The sequence below is a fragment of the Cheilinus undulatus genome, linkage group 8, assembly GCF_018320785.1.
Source record: "Cheilinus undulatus linkage group 8, ASM1832078v1, whole genome shotgun sequence".
Lineage (NCBI taxonomy): Eukaryota > Metazoa > Chordata > Actinopteri > Labriformes > Labridae > Cheilinus > Cheilinus undulatus.
In genome coordinates this window covers 51,583,320-51,602,867 of record NC_054872.1, presented here as the reverse complement: position 1 = coordinate 51,602,867, position 19,548 = coordinate 51,583,320, and the positions used below count along the sequence as shown (strand labels likewise).

General features: G+C 38.8%; 1 protein-coding gene across 2 annotated transcripts; it reads right to left on the bottom strand.

Annotated features, from left to right (window-relative positions):
- Positions 1–2,227: 2,227 nt before the first annotated feature.
- Positions 2,228–18,881, bottom strand: dek (DEK proto-oncogene). Of its 2 annotated transcripts, none has more exons than XM_041792480.1 (12): positions 18,771–18,881; positions 17,086–17,240; positions 16,462–16,560; positions 16,252–16,361; positions 15,875–15,969; positions 15,492–15,621; positions 12,191–12,541; positions 11,891–12,052; positions 7,471–7,561; positions 5,445–5,587; positions 5,257–5,325; positions 2,228–2,632 (listed from the first exon to the last, which is right to left on the bottom strand). In XM_041792480.1, exons 2-12 carry the CDS (start codon positions 17,207–17,209, stop codon positions 2,621–2,623), a joined length of 1,386 nt encoding a protein of 461 aa, XP_041648414.1. In that variant the 5' UTR covers positions 17,210–17,240; positions 18,771–18,881; the 3' UTR covers positions 2,228–2,620. The 2 variants fall into 2 exon arrangements, with proteins under 2 accessions (XP_041648414.1, XP_041648415.1); XM_041792481.1 differs by having other exon boundaries at positions 5,445–5,584.
- Between the last annotated feature and the right edge of the window lie 667 nt (positions 18,882–19,548).

Below are 19,548 nucleotides of genomic sequence, written 5' to 3'. Positions count from 1 at the left end.
TGGCTCGTGGCATGATGCGTTTCTTTTTGAGATCTTGTGCCTACTTCATTTTTTTTTTTTTTAAAGATTTATTTTTGGGCGTTTTTGTGCCTTTGTTAGATGGAGGAGGACAGAGGATAGACTCGGAAACAGAGAAGAGAGCAGGGAGAGACATGTGGGAAATGGTGCCAGAGGCCAGACCTGAACCCGGACCGCCCGCGTACACAGTGCGTGCCTTAACCACTTGACTACCGGCGTGACCGTAGCCTACTTCATTTTGTCTGACAGTTTCTATTTAAGTGATTTTTTTGATTCAACAAATCTGGCGGTAATCAGGCCTGGGTGTGGCCAGTGAAACTGAACTCAGCTTTCCAAAAACTGTGGTTAATCACAGTTAACTCATGATTTAACAAGGGGGGCAATTACTTTTTCACACAGGGCCAGAGAGGTTTGGATTTTTTCCCCCCTTAGAAAATTAAATAATCTTTCAAACACTGCATTTTCTATTTACTTGGGTTGTCTTTGTGAAATATAAAAATTGGTTTGATGATCCGAAACATGTAAGTGTGATAAATATGCAAAAAACTCAGGAATCAGAAAGGGGGCAAATACTTTTTCACACCACTGTATATGATCTTGCAGGCCGGATATGGCCCCCGGGCCTTCAGTTTGACACCCCTGTTTTACCTGAACAACCTCGTTGGAGATCTGTTCTCCTGTTTTTATTGCTAATAAGATCAGATTTTACTGCACAACTCCTCAGGATCTAAGTTGAAATACTTTTTACTTTAGTAGATTTATAGACCAGCTTTTTTACTTTTACATCAGCCAGTTTTAACCTGAGTAACTGAACTTTTACTGTACTACAATAGTTCTTCATCACCTCTGCCTCTACAGACCTAGCACTAAAGAAGAGCAGCATTCAGATCAGTCAGGAGCCATCAAGTCACAAACATGTCTAACTGTTCAGTCTGGCTTCTACAGCTTAGGTTAGGGGTCATCAAGTACATCTGCACAAGGGCCAAGTTTAGACTCAACAGAAACTCTGGGGGCCAGACATTCGAATACAGAATAATTACAGAAATATCTTGGTCTGGTTGAAATATTATTGTAGTAGTATTTGTATTTCCTTTCAAAATACAGGACATTTTTAGTCATTACCAGTGAGATCTATCCCTATTATCTATAATGCAGCAGCACACAAGGAGACAGGCCCGACAACAGATTCAGCCAGAGAATGGGCCCTCCCCAACTGTCATTTAACACCAATATCAACTCATATTTGACACTTTTAACCCTTTTTGATACTTTTTGCCCCCCTTTTCCTCTTTGACCCAATTTTTGCATGATTTTAACTCCTTTTGAACCACTTTTCCTGCAAGTTTTATCACCATTTTTTTTCCTGTTGCCACTTTTCTATTGTTGCCACTTTTTACCCCCTTTTCATTACATTTTTTCAAACATTTTTGTAACTTTAAAACCAATTTTTGCCACTTTAAACCCATTGTTGATACTTTTGCCACTTTAACCCAATTTTTGAAAGATTTTAACCCCATTCAAACAACTTTTCCTGCATGTTTTATCTCCTTTGTGCCACTTTTCTTCTTTTTGCCTTTTTTTTAACCATTTTTCATTACTTTCTTGCACTGTTTTTTGTCATTTGTATCCAAGTTTTGATACCATTTGCACCTTTTTTTCCCTCTTTTACCATTTTTTGCCCTATTTTAACCTCTTTTCCACACTTTATCGTCATTTTTTTAAGCACTTCTGCCAACCTTAAGCCTTTTTAAATATTATGACAGTAAATCTCTGTAAAATCAGATCAAATGGTAAGTCATTCTTAAACTATTTCAAAGTTAACTGTTTGTGGGTTTGATTTAACAGCTGCAGACATTTAAAGCCAAATGATACTCTTAAAATCGTCTTTTCCTCCTTTTCTGAATTTATTGCTCTTTCAGGGGCCGGACAGGAAGCTTAGGGGGGCCTGATGTGGCCCCAGGCCTGCCAGTTGATGATCAGGGGCTTAGGTAAATACTTTAATAAACATGAGGTTACTTTGGGTGTTTCCTCAGTAAGTCTATCAGATTTATCAAATAAAGTCACGCCTCAGGGTTTCTCTCCTGTTCTGGAAGATTCTTTAAATCCTTTATAGAAGCCGTTTAGAATGAACAGAGCTTTGTGAAAGGCTGCGTATAAAACCTGTTAGTCTTGGGTTTGTTAAAGTTCACACCACAAAGAGACGTCTTTGTTCAAAAAGCTTCATTTAATTAGTAAATTAGTTGATGAGGATTTTACACTGCAGAACAATGATTGGCAGAAAAACAACCAAATAATTCAAATTGAAGTCCAAAAGTCAAACTTTTTAAATGAAAATGACCTCCGATCAGAAACAGTATGTACAAACTTTGATCCAGGAGAGAGAGGAGAGTCCGATCTGAGAAGAAAACTCTTCAGTTTGAAATGTTTTTGTTTTCCATGTTAGAGATGGAGCATGAGTGTTAATGTGAAATCTATACACAGTCACACCTTCATAAAAAAATAATCATGTATAAAACTGTAAGAAAACAAACTGATATGACACTAATGACAGAATGGGGTGTGTCTTCCTGTGACCTCTGGCAGCGTCTTTGTTCTTCAGCTTTCATGTGATGAGCTGTGAGGAAACGAGCAGAAACCAGATCAGATGAAGATTTAAACTCGTGATGCAGAGAAATTAAGACAAAGAGCCTACAGGATACACTAGAGCAGAGGTCATCAGGTAGATCTGCACGAGGGCCAGATTTAGACTGACAGGGACTCTGGGGGCCAGACTTTCAAATACACAAAATTCAGTATGTATTTTGGTCTGATTGAAATATTACTGTAGTACTATATGTATTTCCTTTCAAAATACAGGACATTTTTATTCATTACCAGTGAGATCTATTCCTATTATCTATAATGAAGCAGGACACAAGGAGACAGGCCTGACAGCAGAACTGGACCCCTGAAAACCCCAGAGAATGGACCCATCCCTAGTGTGATTTAGCAACAGTGTAACTCATTTATGACACTTTTAACCCTTTTCACTACTTCACTCAGCCATTTCTGAAACATTTTTGCCACTCTTAACCCATTTTTGATCATTTGAGCTATTTTTAAAACCACTGTTGGCACTTGTTGCCCATTTTGAAACTCCTTAACCCCTTTTTGCAACTTTCCTGATTATTGTTCCTTTGTGCCTCTTTAACCCCTTTTAAACCACTTTTGCAGCAGATTTTATCCCCCTAGTGCCCCTCTTGTATCTATTTTTGCCATTTTTAACCCCTTTCCACTACTGGCTAGGCTGTTTTTGCTATATTTTTGCCAGTATTAACACATTTTTAATACTATTTGCCCCTCAAAACCAATTCAAGCTGTTCTTTAAACCACTTTTGCAGCATGTTTTTACCCTTGTTGCCCCTCTTGTATCCATTTTTGCCACTTTTTAACCCATTTTTGCAACTGACCTGCTGATTGTTGTTCCTTCATGCCTCTTCAACCCCTTTTCCACTACTTGCCAGGCTGTTTTTGCCATATTTTTGCCAGTTTTAACACATTTTAATACAGTTTGCCCCTCAAAACCAATCTAAGCTGTTCTTTAACCCCTTTTAAACCACTTTCGCAGCATGCTCCCCTCAGTGTCCCTCTTGAATCCATTTTTGCCACTTTTTAACCCATTTTCATAACTTTTTGCACTTTTTTTAAACCAATTTTAACCCATTTTTGATACTTTTTGCCCCTTTATCCCCTTTTACCAATTATTTCCACATTTTAACCTATTTTCACCACTGTACTTGCAATTCTGTGTCCCTTTGAACAACTAAATGAGCCATTTTGACACTAATCTCCTATTTTTGCCACTCTCTAACCTCTTTTCATCACTTAATCTGGCCTTTTGCATCAATTCTGCCAGTCATACACATTTTTTAAATATTTACTATTCATGGCTGACAAGTGAATTTCTGTGAAAACAGAACAAATTTTCAGTAATTCTAAAACTATTTCAATATTAATTACTTTGGGCTGGATTTAACAGCTGCAGACATTTATAAAGATACTCTTAAAACTACAATATCTTCTTTCTCTCCTTTTATGAATTTAATGATCTTCTGAGGGCCGGACAGGAAGATCTGGGGGCCTGATATGGCCCTCAGGCCTCCAGTTAAGGATCAGTCCACTAGAGAAATGGACTATTTGGTTCTGCTCCCTTCCTTCCCCTCCCCTCTTCTCTGCTCTGCTCTCCTCTCCGCCAACAACAGTAACAGTGGTCTGTGCTACTGCGTGCTTGTAGTTCACAATCTGATAGAATGTGGACTTCCTGTTTTGCAAGTTAGTAAACAAAAAGTACAGGACACCACAAGGCTGAATATGCAAACATGCAGCAGTTTGTTTCAACAGTAAAAAAGAAAAGCAGAAAGGTGACTGCATATCTCTCGGTCTAGCTTCTAGGTTGTTTACAATGATATGATACTGAATGTCTGTTGGAGTCAGTGAGTGGGGATGGAGGAACGTTAGTACTTAACAGCTCTAAATGGACCTGTATGTGCATTTATCACCAGGAAGTGTCCTCGTAAATGAAATATGATCCCTCACTTTACAAAAAAGTGTTTTTTTTTCAGGTTTACAGATCTACCTCACATGGCGATCCCAGAGGAGTCTAGTACTGAGGATGTTTCATACTGATTAATCCTAAAAGTACGCCATAAAGTTCAAGAATCCAATCAAAACTCAGCCAACGGTCTCATTTTACAACTATGACTCCAAACCAAAAGTATCCCTGCTATAAAAAGCTGCACAGCATGAACCCCCTCCACGCTGGCCCCATCCTCCTGTTTACATTTCTCTCCCTTGTTTAACCCCTTTCATAAAAGGGAGTGATCTCTGCTGACACCTGGTGGACACTAGCAGGATTTTCCTCTCTCTATCCTCAATCATACTGTAAGGATTAACTATATATAAAACATGATTTAATCTGATTCAGTTAAGCCAACCCTACTTTAAATTTTAAAAATTACAGCCTCATTTACTGCTGAATCAATGAACAGGAGTTTCAGACATTGTGCTGAAAGGGTAAAACAGAAGGAAGCAGTTAATATTCGTTGCAGTATATTTCAGTTGCAGAGGAGAAAATGAGCGCCATTCATGCTACTATTTGCTGAACACCAGCACCTAAAAACTAACAAGTTCAATACAGTCAATCTCACTCCCAAAGAACACAAAAGTATAATTCTGTAACACAGGGAGGTGTGTACTCACAGATTTGACAGTCTGTTTGATGAAGTCTTTCTTACTCGTCAGGTCGTGGTCAGGATAAATGTCATACACCTTAAACACACAGGAAGAATCTTTATGGACATTCATTCAAAGGAAATATTGTTTTAAAATATAATTGTAAGCCTTATGTCACTGTGTGTTCCTCTCTCATGTGTGGTTAGATTTCTCACCCTCTGGCAGATCTGCTTCATGGTCATCTCCTCCAGGTTGGCCTCTTTCAGCAGTTTCTGCACTGTCTCCTTCAGCTGCTCGTGCGTTGGAGCTTTCTTGATCATCTTGATGAGCGGCTCATCATCGTCTGAACTGTCCTCTGCTGCAGCATCGACCAGAAGAGCACGTTTAAAGAAAGGCGGAAGTGACAAAACAGATGCCCAAAAACAGCACCCACAGACACAGATTGTTCATCTTGATCAGAGAACCCTCTAGACCAGTGGGTTTCAAAGTGTGAGGCGGGCCTCCCCTGGGGGGCGCCACAGAGCTTCAGGGGAGGGGACTATGCTATAGAGCAGTGTTACTCAACCAATGAGCCACATTATTGAAAATACCTTTGCAAGAGCCACAATCTAAGAGGTAAAAAGAGGCAAAAACAGCTTCAAGTAGCAATAAACATAGGTTAAAGGTGGCAAAAATGGTCCAAAAGCAGCAGAAAATGGGTGGACATGGGGAGAAAAAGTGGAAAAAATGGTCAGAAAGTGGCAAAACTTTGTGAGAAGTGACAAAAAAATGAGTGGAAAGTGACTAAAATGGGCAAAAAGCAGTCAAGAGTGAAAAAATTGTATAAAAAAAGAGGAAACAAGTGGTATGTAATGGCAAGAGGTTGCTTAAATGGACAAAAAGTGGCAAAATGGTTAAAAAAGGGTAAATATGGGATAAAAGTGGCAAAAAGATGTCGCAAAAATGAGCAAAAAAATAGGAAAAAAAGGGATATTTAATGATGAAAGGTAGCTTAAATGGGCAAAAAAGGTGAAAAAGGGTAAAAATGGGACAAAAGTGGAAAAAATGGGGGAAAAGAAGCAAAACAAAGTTGTAAAATGGCCCAAAAAATATGAAAAAGGGTATTTAATGGCATTATAACTGAATAAGAGGGAAAGGCTGATGTTTAAGGACATTTGCAAACCAAAATATCCAAAATATATTAATGTTAAAATGTTTAAAGATTAGACAAATATTTGAAATGTTGTTTAATTTTTTTTAAAATTTGAATCTGGGGAGCAGGTGGCCTAGTGGTTAAAGGCGCTCCCCATGTACGCGGGCGGCACAGGTTCGAATCCGGCTTGAGGCCCTTTACCGCATGTCTCTTCCCCACTCTTGACCCTGTTTCCAACTCTATCCACTGTCCTCCTCTATCTAATAAAGGCACAAAAATAAATCTAAAAAAAATAAATAATTGAATCCTTTTTGTGGGTGGGGGGTCCACCGAATGGTTCAGTTCTTCTTAGAGGAGGCTCACTCTCACACACTTTGAAAACCCCTGGTCTAGACCAGTATTACTCAACCCTGCTCAACCAAAGAGCCAAATTGTTGAAAAATACATATGCAAGAGCCACAATCTAAGTGGTGAAAAGTGGCAAAAACAGCTTGAGGTAGTAATAAAAATGGGTTACAGGTGGCAAAAAATGGTCCAAAAGTGTCAAAAACAAGGCAAAAAAAAAGAGTGAAAAGTGACTAAAATGGGCAAAAGGCAGTCAAGATTGGCAAAGATAGGCAAAAAAAATAGGAAACAAGTGGTATTTAATGGCAAATGGTATCTTAAATGGGAAAAATGTGGCAAAAAATGGTGAAAAAGGGGACAAAAAGGCAAAAGAGTGGCAAAAAGAAGAGGCAAAAATTTTGGTAAAAAGGAACCAAGTGGTATTTAATGGCAAATGGTAGCTTATTTGGACAAAAAGTGGCAAAAATGGTTAAAAAAAGGGCAAAAATGGGATAAAAGTAGCAAAAATGAGGAAAAGAGTCAAAAAGAAGTTGCAAATATGGGCAAAAAATAGGAAATAAGGGGTGTTAAATGGCAAAAGTCAGCTTAAATTGGTGAAAAGTGGCAAAAATGGTGAAAAGGCAAAAAGTTTCCCCTTTTTTAAGATTTTCTTGGGGGATAATATTTAAAATTAAGACATAAAAGAGCCACATTTGGCTGCAGAGCCATACGTTGAGTATCACTGGTCTAAACTAAGACTGAAATTGCCTGTGTGAACTCCTCACCTGTGTTTGTGTTGTTCTTGCTGTTGCTGCTGCTGTCGGCTTTCTTAGTTTTAGCTGCAGGTTTGGCCGGAGCAGATTTCTTCTTTTTAGGCTGAAAACAACAAAAACCCAAGCTCAGGTAAATTATTTAGGTTTTTATGCCTTTGTTTTAGAGGACAGAACAGTGGATAGAGCAGGAAATCAGGATGAGTGAGTGATGATAGAGGAGCTGAGGGTCAGAGTTCACCCAGGACATCCTCTACAGTCTCTGCTAGTGGGTGTGACACAACAGCTGGGTCTTAAGATCTGATATGTAGCAGCACATTTATAGTAGATGCTGGAGAGGAACTAGGCAAGCTCTCCTCTAGGAAATAAAATCTCTTTAACTACCATTGTAAAAAAAAAAAACAGCTGTGTAATGTGTGATTATTTTTAATAAAAGTGCGTCTGTTTCCAGCAGCAGCACTGCCTTTGTTTGAAGATGTTATGAAGTGATGACAGACTTCCTGCTAAAAATACAGGACCTGACTGTCAAATAAAGAAGCTGCAAAAAAGAAAAGGGCTTGAAAGAATGTAACATACGGTACACTTTTGACTGCATTTCGAAGTAAAAGTGCAAGACAGTGCTTTTATTCTGAAGTTGTTTCCAGGGTTGATATTTCATTATTGAAGCCACTTTGCAAACTCGTACAGACTTTTCTTCAGGTTCCTGTCAAACTTTCCTCAGTCAGAAATGACAAAGGCCAGTTGCACATCCCAGTTTGATGATTTAAATCAGTGGTTCTCAACTGGCCTTGCCTCACGACCCACCACCACTTCCAGTTTAAATTGATTGAACAATGAATATTAGAGGTTGTATCTTATTTGAAACAAAATGTGACTGAACAAAGAGGCAGAACAAGCACATCATTATAGAAACTCTACTGTGTTTGTGTATGCATGCAAAAGCACTGCATGATCTGGTGATAATGAGCATTTTCAATCATACTGGACAATATTGTAATTTTTGATTGTGATTACAATGTCATTCATGAATGGTATCATGAGTCTTTATGCTTGGGTATCAAGGAAAACGCAGGAAGTAATACAGGTTCTAAAGTGTATATTTCTCAGCTCAAACTATAACAATACTAAGAAGCGTAAAAAATAAAGTTTTTACTGTACTGCTTTTAGAGATGTTCCGATACCTTTTGTTCCTTCCTGATACGATACCGTTACCAAGGCGTTGGGTATCAGCTGATACTGAGTACTGCTCAAAAACCAGTGTGAACTTTCTGGACTGACTGTGCAGAGAAGCAAATTATTTTAGACCTATATTTGACTCAGAACATGGTTCAACAAATAGGATCATAATGTACAGCATCTCTGTGAGCCTAAAATTGTGCTACTGCTGATTATTGAGTTTTACTGCTAAATATTAAAATAACAACAAGGTGGCTTTCACACTAGGGGCCCGGTCCCGGATCCAGGTGCACTTGAGCCCAAAGTCCAGTTCGTTTTGGTAGTGTTAATGCAAACGGACTGCGCCCGGGCCCACTTGGGGAGGTGGTCTCGGGCGCGATTCAAGTGGACTCTGGCATGGTTTGGATGAGATGTGAATGCAACCGCACTCAGATACAGGACAGAGCGTCCTATCAGCTTTATGACATCATCGTAAAAGCTAAACTTCTTTAAACATTGCGGCAGTTTGTTCACATTTTTCCTCAATAAAGGGCGGAAATCATCAGAATCCAGTCAATAAATGGTCTGCTGTGACTCACCTTACAGATGAACACAGGTTGGAGTCAGTGAGAGGAGATGCAAAGGCTGTAAAAAGTCTCCTGTCACCTCAAAAACTGCTGTATCTTTGCAGCGCAAGCCCATTTAATCTTCGCAGCGCAGTTTGAATCAACTGGGTCTAGTGTGAAAGCACCCTAATACAAGGGGCTGCATCACAGGCTCTCTCTCTCTCCATTATGCTCTATTCAGGCAGCATCACCTGATTATGGAACAGCCTGCTATTGGCTGACAGATCCTCCCAAAGGATAAACAATATGACGATTAGCATTTGAGCTAGCGGTAAAAAAATGATCATAACTGGATTAAAATGGATAAAATGACGTTCAATATCCGGTTTACTGGTGTGGGTTTAATCATTAAAGTCCCCAAAGGTCACACGAGTTCTAGGATCGCCGAAAATGCTGTTGCAGAGGGTTCAAAGGCATTTGAAAAGGCAAGAAACGATTTATGGTAGAAAAGTTATTTAACTTCTGATGAACTGTGCCACTTCCTGTCGTGTACGACAGCGCCGGTCTGGAGGGCCCCTTAACGATCCCATTCAGAGAAAAACTGTCACACAGACAATATTCTCTGCTGCAGCAGTGGCTCCTTTGGTTCTCAAAAGTAGCTTGTGCACGCAGCGCTTTCTGGCAGTGAAGAAGAATTGGTTTCTGGTTTATAGCGCTAACATTTAGCATGGCTAAACATAGAAAAATATAAAGCTAAACCAAACAGTATCGGATCGGTGCATAAACTTGTGTACTCGCCAACACCAATATCTGCATTTAAGCAGCATCGGGTGTATTTACAATACCGGTATTGGAATTGGAACAACCCTAAATGCTTTCAAAATAATACTTATAAAAGAACTAATTTTTACCTCTTTGAAAATGAAAGTAATTCTACAAAGTGTAATAGTGGTACTATTATAAAGTTAAAGGCCTTTCTGCAGGCATTTTTTGTAAATGGCCAAGTGCTTTTATGCAGTGATGTTGTAACCGTTTTAAATCCTGCGCGATACCTCAGCCAATCGCAGCACACATGCGGTATTTTTAAACAGGAAGTGAGACACAGACAGACACACAGAGAGACGCTGAGAGGATGCACACACTGAACAGTCTGCTAAAACTCTGATAAAACAAACATTACAAAGACATTAGAGAAATGGATGAATCAAACTCATTTTTTAAACACATGCACTACTAGAAGAACCGATCAACTTGACGAAGGACCGCCGCAAAGCTTCCAAATAATCGCGAATTGGCCAAGTTTTTTCCCCGGAGTTTGGATGGCGAGCTAAACCCAGGACAATCATCATCACCATTCCCCTCACCCATAATCATCATCATTATCATTGTCTTCATCATCATCATCCCCCTCACCCAATGTGTACCTACCAGGCCGGTAGGACAAATGAACCCCCTTTTCCCTCATAACTGTTTAAGTTGACTTTTGAAAAAAACCCCAAGGACTTTTAAGTATTTCTTTTTTTATTGATGAACTGAAACCTAAAAAAGTGTTTAAATGAAATTTTTATTTACCCCATTGAAAGAAAGAGCTTAAAAAAAGACTCTTGGTATTTTTTTTTGTTATTGTGAATATTTTATTTGTGTATTTACTTCAAATTTTTTTTTACTTTAAATTTTTTTTTTTAGTTCAAATTTTTAATACAAGAATTTTGAGTAACCTTATTTGAGTCTCTTGAGTTTGAACATTGATATCAGTTTGTTTCTTCCTCTTTTCGAGTTTAGAGTCTTCTGAGTTAGTTTAGCCTTATTATTTCTTATGCTGTTTATGAGTTTACTCTAAATTAAATTATAAAAAGTAAACTTGTGCTACAATGTGATTGCACAGCCTGACGCTGCATTGCAATTAGATTAACTGTGCAGCACTAACATGCAAGCACACATTGTATTTTCATCCATTTTCAATGATAAGGGGTGTTGTCGCCAAGTTGAAGTTTCTTAGTATGTTGTGATTTTGCATGTAAACATTGCGGCTGTCGCTACGTCACTTCACACACCTGAGCATAGGTGGAAATCACAGCCACACGCCAAGAAAAGGGAGTCACGGGTGAGCGCGTGCAGGGAGTCATGAATTAGGGGAAGCCACACAGTTTTTCAACTGTGTGTGGTTAAGTTAGTGTTTGTCGGAGTCTTGCCGTGTTTTCAATGTGTTTTTTGATGCCGATCTCATTTTAAAGTAATGCAGCACACCCATTTGTAGGTGTTTTTAAGACAATGAATCGTTAATAAAGTGTTAATCTTAAATCACAGCGGATCTCCTCCTCTTTAACCACCATGAGCTGGAAATGACTTCAAGTTCCCTCCAGTGGCCTTCTTGATCAGTAGATTGCCACTACAAGGGGCACATTTTTTATGTTTTCCTGAGATTTTGAGACACTAAACAATAAAAAGAAAAACTTGTTTCTATAACCCCACCTAAACAGGTTTAGATCTAAAAAAATGACCAAAACGAACTTCTAGAAACACAAAGTAATGAAAAATGGACAGATGTATTTCAGCTTAAACTGTTCATACATCAGACTTTTTCGAGACCCGCTGAAAACAACTCAGTGACCCCCTTTAGGGCCCCGACCCAGCATTTGAGAACCACTGATTTAAATCCTCAGATTAAGGGGATATTCATTTCAGATCTCTGTTATGTCTGAGTCGTATTGTACCTTCTCCTCAGCCTCGCTGTCTGCCTCTGATTCCGACTCGTCTGAAATTTCCTTCTTGGATCTTTTCTTAGGAGGACCCGCCTTCTTTGCCGGCGTCCGCTGTCTTTTCACCGGGGCGGATTTCTTTGGAGCAGACTTCCCTCTGGACTTGGATTTAGGAAACTGAAATAAAAAATGTTTGGGTATCAAAACCATCAAATAAAAGTTACACACAATAATAAGACCCCAAACTCAGAAAAATGTAAATGCACACATCAAAATTACTTAATATTTCTCTTTTTAAAACCCAGACATCCTCACATCGTCATCATCATCGTCATCATCTTCTTCCTCCTCCTCCTCCTCTTCTTCCTCTTCCTCTGCAGACTCCTCAGACTTGTCCGACTGCTCCTCCTCTTTCTCTGATGCTTTGTCTTCGTTGTCAGATCCCTCTGCCTCGGCTGACGCTCCGGCCTTCTCATCCTCCTCGTCGTCGTCGTCATCGCTGCTCGAGTCCATGACGATGGCTTTGGATTTGCTTCCTGTTTTGGATTTCTTGGGACTGGATGATGAGCTGCGGGGTTTGGGTTTGCTCTTCTTTTTGGTGCTGGTCTTTGAATCGTTGCCAGAAAGTTTCTTCTTTGATTTCCTCTTTTTCTTCACAGGCAGACGCTGCAGAAAGAAAAAAAAGAAAGAATGGAATGTTTTGCACTGAAATTACCAACATTTACCTCATGTTTAGCACCACAAAATTAAAACAAAACTGTGATAGGATACTCAACAAATGTCTGTGCATTCAGTCCTCAGCATGCTGCAGCTTCTGCCTGAATCTATAGTTTTTAATTTACATTCTTTCATCCTGAGTTGCGTAAAGCTACTACTAGCAACACCATTTCCTGATATGGCTGCTTCATATTAAAAGCCTTTAAATAACATAACAGTGGGGGCATTTATAGTGAGGAACTGGTAAGAAATAACATGTTTAATCTTCAGATTAGCTTAGCTTTAGCAGAGCAACCATTAGTGGAGACTGTAGGGAGTTTAAGTAATTACAGTCCCTTCTTTGACCACCATTAGAGCCACAGCCCACTTCACTGAACGATCTTCAACATAAAGCGAGTCAATTATGAGCTGAAACATATTAAGGCATCTGATGGAGCTATTGCAGTGCTGGGCTCGAGGCCGACCAAGTCGATCCAGTCCAGCTAAAAGCCCAACATAGATGCTCCGCCAAACAGGTACACTCCCTGACACTGACATCTGATTTGTGCAGCAGTTTAATTTTACTGTAAACACTGACACCGCCAGTCAAGAGGAGGAGGCGGTGCTGTTTGCTCAGCGAGCATGTAGGTGTGCCTGACTCTGCAGCAGAGATGCGGCTCTCTGTGAGCTGATGTCTGTCACAAATATGCTTTTTTACCCAGCATCATGACTGGAAGGCTGAGCTGCATTACAACTAGTTGATGTGTTTAAAGTGGTAATGACGGTATTACAAGAATCCATTTCATGGCTGGAGTGCTGGTGGTATTAACACAGGTTAAATTCATACCACTACTTCTATATAAAAAGGTAAACTGTACACACCAAGGATGGATTATACCAGAAGTTAGATGGCACTCCTTTTTTTGTCTAAGGCACACCAAATCCATTACCAATTTAAAACATGTTCCAGTAAACCGAGTGTATAGCATTATTTCAGGCAGGTCACGGAGTCAACTCGTGTACTCACTGATACCAATACCTGCATTTTAAGCATTATTGGATGGATATCGATGCTGGTATTGGAATTAGAACAACTCTAAATGCTTTCAAAATAATATTTTTCAGAAAAACAAGTTTTTACTTCTTTGAAAATAAAGGTACTTCTGCAAATTATAACAGTGAAACTATTTAAAGGCTTTTCTGCAGGAATTTTTGTAAACGTTTAAAGTGCTGCTTAATGCAAAAATTTTCAAGCACTGCTGTACAATAGAGATCAGCTGATCTCACGCAAGCCCTCATCAGCTCATGGCCAGCTGATTTGCCTATTAGCATGCTATTGGCTAATCGCACTCATGCTGCCATAACAAACTGCTCTAACCTGGCTATGCTTTGCTGCTCCCTCTGCAAGCTGCTTTTTACAGCCCTCCTCCACCCCAGCTCCTCCTTCACAGAACAGCCACATATGAATAACAGCGATAACTGCACGCGTGTTTCCTGACAGAGTGATCCTGACTAACTTCACTCACTGTATAGTTGCAGTAACTATGAACGGTTGTACAAACTGCTACTTAGGGGTGGGTAAAAATATCGATTAATCGATGCATCGCAATATTTCCTCCCCCAATTCAAGATCGATTCAGCAAATCCTCTGAATAGATTCACCTCCTGGCCAGTGGGGGTCGCTGTGCGTCTGATTCGCGTTGTGTGGACGGAGGCCGCACTCGACCAAACAACAACTAACCATAACCATGTTATGTGAGGTTTATCACAATTTCCAAGAAGACAGAAATATTATTTAAGTTTACGTGCACTTTTTCAGTGTTTATACAGAACTGTTAGGTTTTTTACTTTTGTACTCCATATGCACAAATAAGTTATTATTGTGCAAATTTTTATTTTCAGATGTTTTATTGCTCAAAAATTTGAGGTGACTTACCAAATACATTCACATGGGCATGAAAATAATTATTTAAAAATTTTCAACAGGTTATTTATGTATTTCTACTTCTTACTGAATCGACATTGAAGCATTTAAGTCAATATCGAATCGAATCGATATCGAATCGAATCAAATCGCAACCTAAAGAATCGAGATCGAATTGAATCGTGAGGTTCTTAACAATACCCAGCCCTACTGCTACTGGATTATACAATAGTTTCAGTACTCAAATGCTCCCCAGTTATCTTCTAAAAAATAAAAGTGTTGCACACAGACTTGCTGGTAGCCCACTATGTTTTCTGTGTTGTACTTCTAATCAGTACTTCAAATCACAGTTCTGAAAATAATAAGCGATCATAATGTAACTGAGGGTGATTAAGTTCATAAAAAAAATCTACATGGAGCTCTGTAGTGTGAATAAGGCGGTCCAAACTTCTCTGTAAGCTCCTCCACAGACCAAACCACAGTCCTCTGAGACAGACTAGCTCTCAGTAACATCTGATTCAATAGAGATATTATTTACCCGCTGCTCTTTCGTTAAACATCTGTTCCACTCTCACAGCAGCTTTAGCGCCGACTCGTTAAACGCCATGAGCTTCTTGAAGCCTTCTACTAACGGTAATGCGAGCATATCTTTTGTCACCAGTTTTATCATTAAAGGCTAATCAACATTCACAATAAAACCCATGCTAACCGATGTTAACGGGTCTCTTTTGAGTCAAATGTTCTTTAAGAGTAATTACTGCTGTGTTTCAGCTCGCTGTACAAATAAAGCCTGAGCTGTGGATGGAGTAGTTATGCCTCTGTTTACTCTTCAACATTCTTACTTCTTATTATTTCTCTTTTAGTGTATTAAGGGAGTCAGACCCAGAAAAGTTTGGATACACACGTTAAACTACTGCAGCTTAAGTAATGAAACGTTACTCCATGGATGAAGGCGACATCGAGTATTAGTACCCATCCACAGAGGTTCCTGTTTACCTTTCCACTGTTTTTTGGTGAAACGAGGAAAGTCATGATCCTGTCGACCAGGTCGGAGTGAGTTCCTTTTTTCTCCAGGTCCAAAACTCCACAGACCACTTTCAGTTTGGAGTTGGTAAAATTTGAATTCCTGCATTTAAAAAAAAGAGAATACAGCACCGGTCAGCATGTAAATTCAGACATTTTAACACCCTTTAACAATTCAATCCAACAATTTCTACGACCAAAGGACAGCATTAAGCTGAGTGGTTAAAATGAAAAAAAGAGCTCGATAACTTAAACATCTTTTATACATTATGAATTCTAATCTTTATTCAGCAATACAGTCTTCATTAACTACTTCTTCTCCCGTGACAATGCTGAAAGGTGTCTGAGAAACCTACTTGAGAAGCTTTTCCTTCTTTTTGGCGTACTGTTCACTGTCTCCATCAAAAGAAAAGCCGTTAAACAGACGCAGGTTCTTCTTTATTGTGGCCATCTGATAAAGAACAAAGAATGATTTGTGGTAACAAAAATTTTACAGCAACAACACACATTTATTTAACAATCTCTCTTCTTAAAATCTGCCTTATGACACTCTGTAGTATCAGTGACTGCTGGGTAAGGCTGCAGGATAACCCAATAAATGTTTTAAGAGGCTTTAAGATCTGTACGTACAGTAAAAATGCTTAAGTCTGAATTTATATTGATAAATTACAGGCTCATATTTAACCCCCAGCTGATCTTAAATCATGCAGACTTTAAAATTTTTTTTTTTTACCTTTCCTGGTCTGTCAAACACGATGTTGTGCAAAGGTTTCAGGTCAGCTGGCTTCATCTTGGCGATTTGTAAACCGATGCGTGGAATGTCTCCTAATTTATCTCCGCTACCTGAAAACACGGGTTGAAAAGGTTCAGCAGACATCTTTATCAACATATAAACACACCTGAACAGGTTGTGTTTAAAGAATATATATTCCTGAAAATTTACCATCTCCAATTTTAAGTTTCTCCTTCTGCTTTGGCGCCTGGAAATCAAGCCTTTCCACCGTCTTCTTAGCTCGCTTGCCTTCAATAATTTCACCCACAGCTGTAACAACAGAAGGACGAAATACAGCTTTAATGGCATGTATGTAGGGATTTAGTTTGCCATGCTTTGGTGCCCATGAAAGTACATCATGCTAGAAGCAGGCGTCCAGGGTGCTCTGTGGAGATGTGACAGATGCCTTTCTTCCTGTTCAAAGTTATCACACTGTTAGATCAACTCTAAAATGACATCCATACTGCTGCTTTAAATGAAGTAGCTGTACTGTCAACAATTAAGCTGAGTCTTAACAGTAAAAAATATTATAGAACCATGGTAAACAATGCTTCAGGCAGATAAATAAGTGCTTAGTCTGCTTCATTCTTCGTAGTTTGTAAGTGTGCTATTTAAAGACTAGAACAATTATTACACACAACACCCAGTTTAAAGGGAGCATCCACAGTTTGACTAATCACTGTCAAACACAGGCATAATTTATTCCTTCAGTCCGGGGAGAACAGGTCCAACCTCCACATCAGACTCTGAGAAACTGACCAAACAAAGAGAGAAAACCCCGTCCTTTTTACTTACAGGATATTTTGTAGCTGCTTTTGTTGGGACTGGACTTGTCTTCCTGTGACATCTCCTGCTGGTCCTCCATTTCTTCCTCCGAGACCGCAGAGCTGTCCATCGCTTCCTCCACCATGTCGCTCATGGCTTCACTTTCTTAGACCGCCAAATATATCCTAACAGGAGAGAAAGGACATACTGGGTTTAGATCAGCCAAACCCCCAGGTTAAAATGATTTTTATAAGCAGATAGAAAATACACACCAGAGGTGCTGCTGCATTTAAATAGTAAACTTGAGCAGGACACATATCAATATCCATTTACTTTTTGATCACTTTTTTATTTTCTGATTAATGACTGAAAACCAATGTGAATTTTGAAAATTGAAAAATATTGGTTTAAGGGATACTTAGTTGATCTTGTTGATGTTGTAGTCAGATATTTATGTCTTAGTTGATCTTGTTGATGTTGTAGTCAGATATTTATGTCTTAGTTGATCTTGTTGATGCTGTAGTCAGATATTTATGTCTTAGTTGATCTTGTTGATGCTGTAGTCAGATATTTATGTCTTAGTTGATCTTGTTGATGCTGTATTCAGATATTTATGTCTTAGTTGATCTTGTTGATGTTGTATTCAGATATTTATGTCTTAGTTGATCTTGTTGATGCTGTAGTCAGATATTTATGTCTTAGTTGATCTTGTTGATGTTGTATTCAGATATTTATGTCTTAGTTGATCTTGTTGATGTTGTATTCAGATATTTATGTCTTAGTTGATCTTGTTGATGCTGTATTCAGATATTTATGTCTTAGTTGATCTTGTTGATGCTGTATTCAGATATTTATGTCTTAGTTGATCTTGTTGATGCTGTAGTCAGATATTTATGTCTTAGTTGATCTTGTTGATGTTGTATTCAGATATTTATGTCTTAGTTGATCTTGTTGATGTTGTATTCAGATATTTATGTCTTAGTTGATCTTGTTGATGCTGTAGTCAGATATTTATGTCTTAGTTGATCTTGTTGATGCTGTAGTCAGATATTTATGTCTTAGTTGATCTTGTTGATGCTGTAGTCAGATATTTATGTCTTAGTTGATCTTGTTGATGCTGTAGTCAGATATTTATGTCTTAGTTGATCTTGTTGATGCTGTAGTCAGATATTTATGTCTTAGTTGATCTTGTTGATGCTGTAGTCAGATATTTATGTCTTAGTTGATCTTGTTGATGCTGTAGTCAGATATTTATGTCTTAGTTGATCTTGTTGATGCTGTAGTCAGATATTTATGTCTTAGTTGATCTTGTTGATGCTGTTTTTGTGTCTTTCTTCCTCCATAACAAACGACCAGGCGGATTGGCGCGCTGTAACTTTACCTTCAACCGTTAGCTGGTTAGCCCGGTATCAGTGAACAGTCTTTATTTACCATGTAAAACACTCGTGTTCACGTAAAAGTAAGCAGCTTTAATGTGTTTTTGACGCTGAGATAAAAACGATAACAGCCACTAAGAAGTTATCAGGTTATTCAGCTAGCAGCAGCATGCTAACATTAGCTATCATAACGTTTATAGCTGAGCGATGATCACAGAGAATTAACTACTAAACACCCTAAAAACCGGATGAGAGGAGGCGATAAATCGACATAAATACGGACAAACATCCAAACAGTTTGTTTGTTATCAGAGCTCAGAACAAATGAGAAAAGTTCACCTGAATATCGGCCAGCGAACTGCGTCTCATCTGTCAGTTTTTTGTTTTTAATTTCATGATGGCGGTTTCTCTGAGGGGCGGCAATTTATCAGCAGCTGCTCATCTGATTGGGCCAAAACCTGGTGACGTCATCTGCTTCTTGTTCGTTGGTGGAAAGAGGTTCGCGCTGCTGCCACCTAGCGACAAATTAGTCTGAAAACGGATTTGCACACGGGCATGGGCAGAAAACAACTGATTATTTCTTTTTAAATGATTTTTACCGTCAGGGTTAGACCTCAGCTCGTGCACTGTTCTCTAGGTCAGGGTGTGAGAGTGAGCCTCCGCTAAGAAGACCACTGTTACCCCCACCCACAAAAAGGATTCAAATAAAAAAAATATATAAAATTAAACAACAACATTTCAAATATTTGTCTAATCTTTAAACATTTTTAACATTAATATCTTTAGGATATTTTAGTTTGCAAATGTACTTAAACATCAGCCTTTCCTAATTATTCAGTTATAATGCCATTAAATGCCCTTTTACATATTTTTTTTGGCCTTTTTACAACTTCTTTTTGCTTTTTTCCACCCATTTTTTTCCACTTTTATCCCATTTTTGCCCTTTTTAAACTTTTTACCCATTCAAGCTACCTTTCATCATTTTATATCCCTTTTTTTCCTTTTTTTTTTCTCATTTTGTGACGTCTTTCTAAACCATTTTTGGCCACTTTTTGTCCGTTTAAGTGACCTCTTGCCATTAAATACCACTTGGTTCCTTTTTCCCCAATTTTCTAAT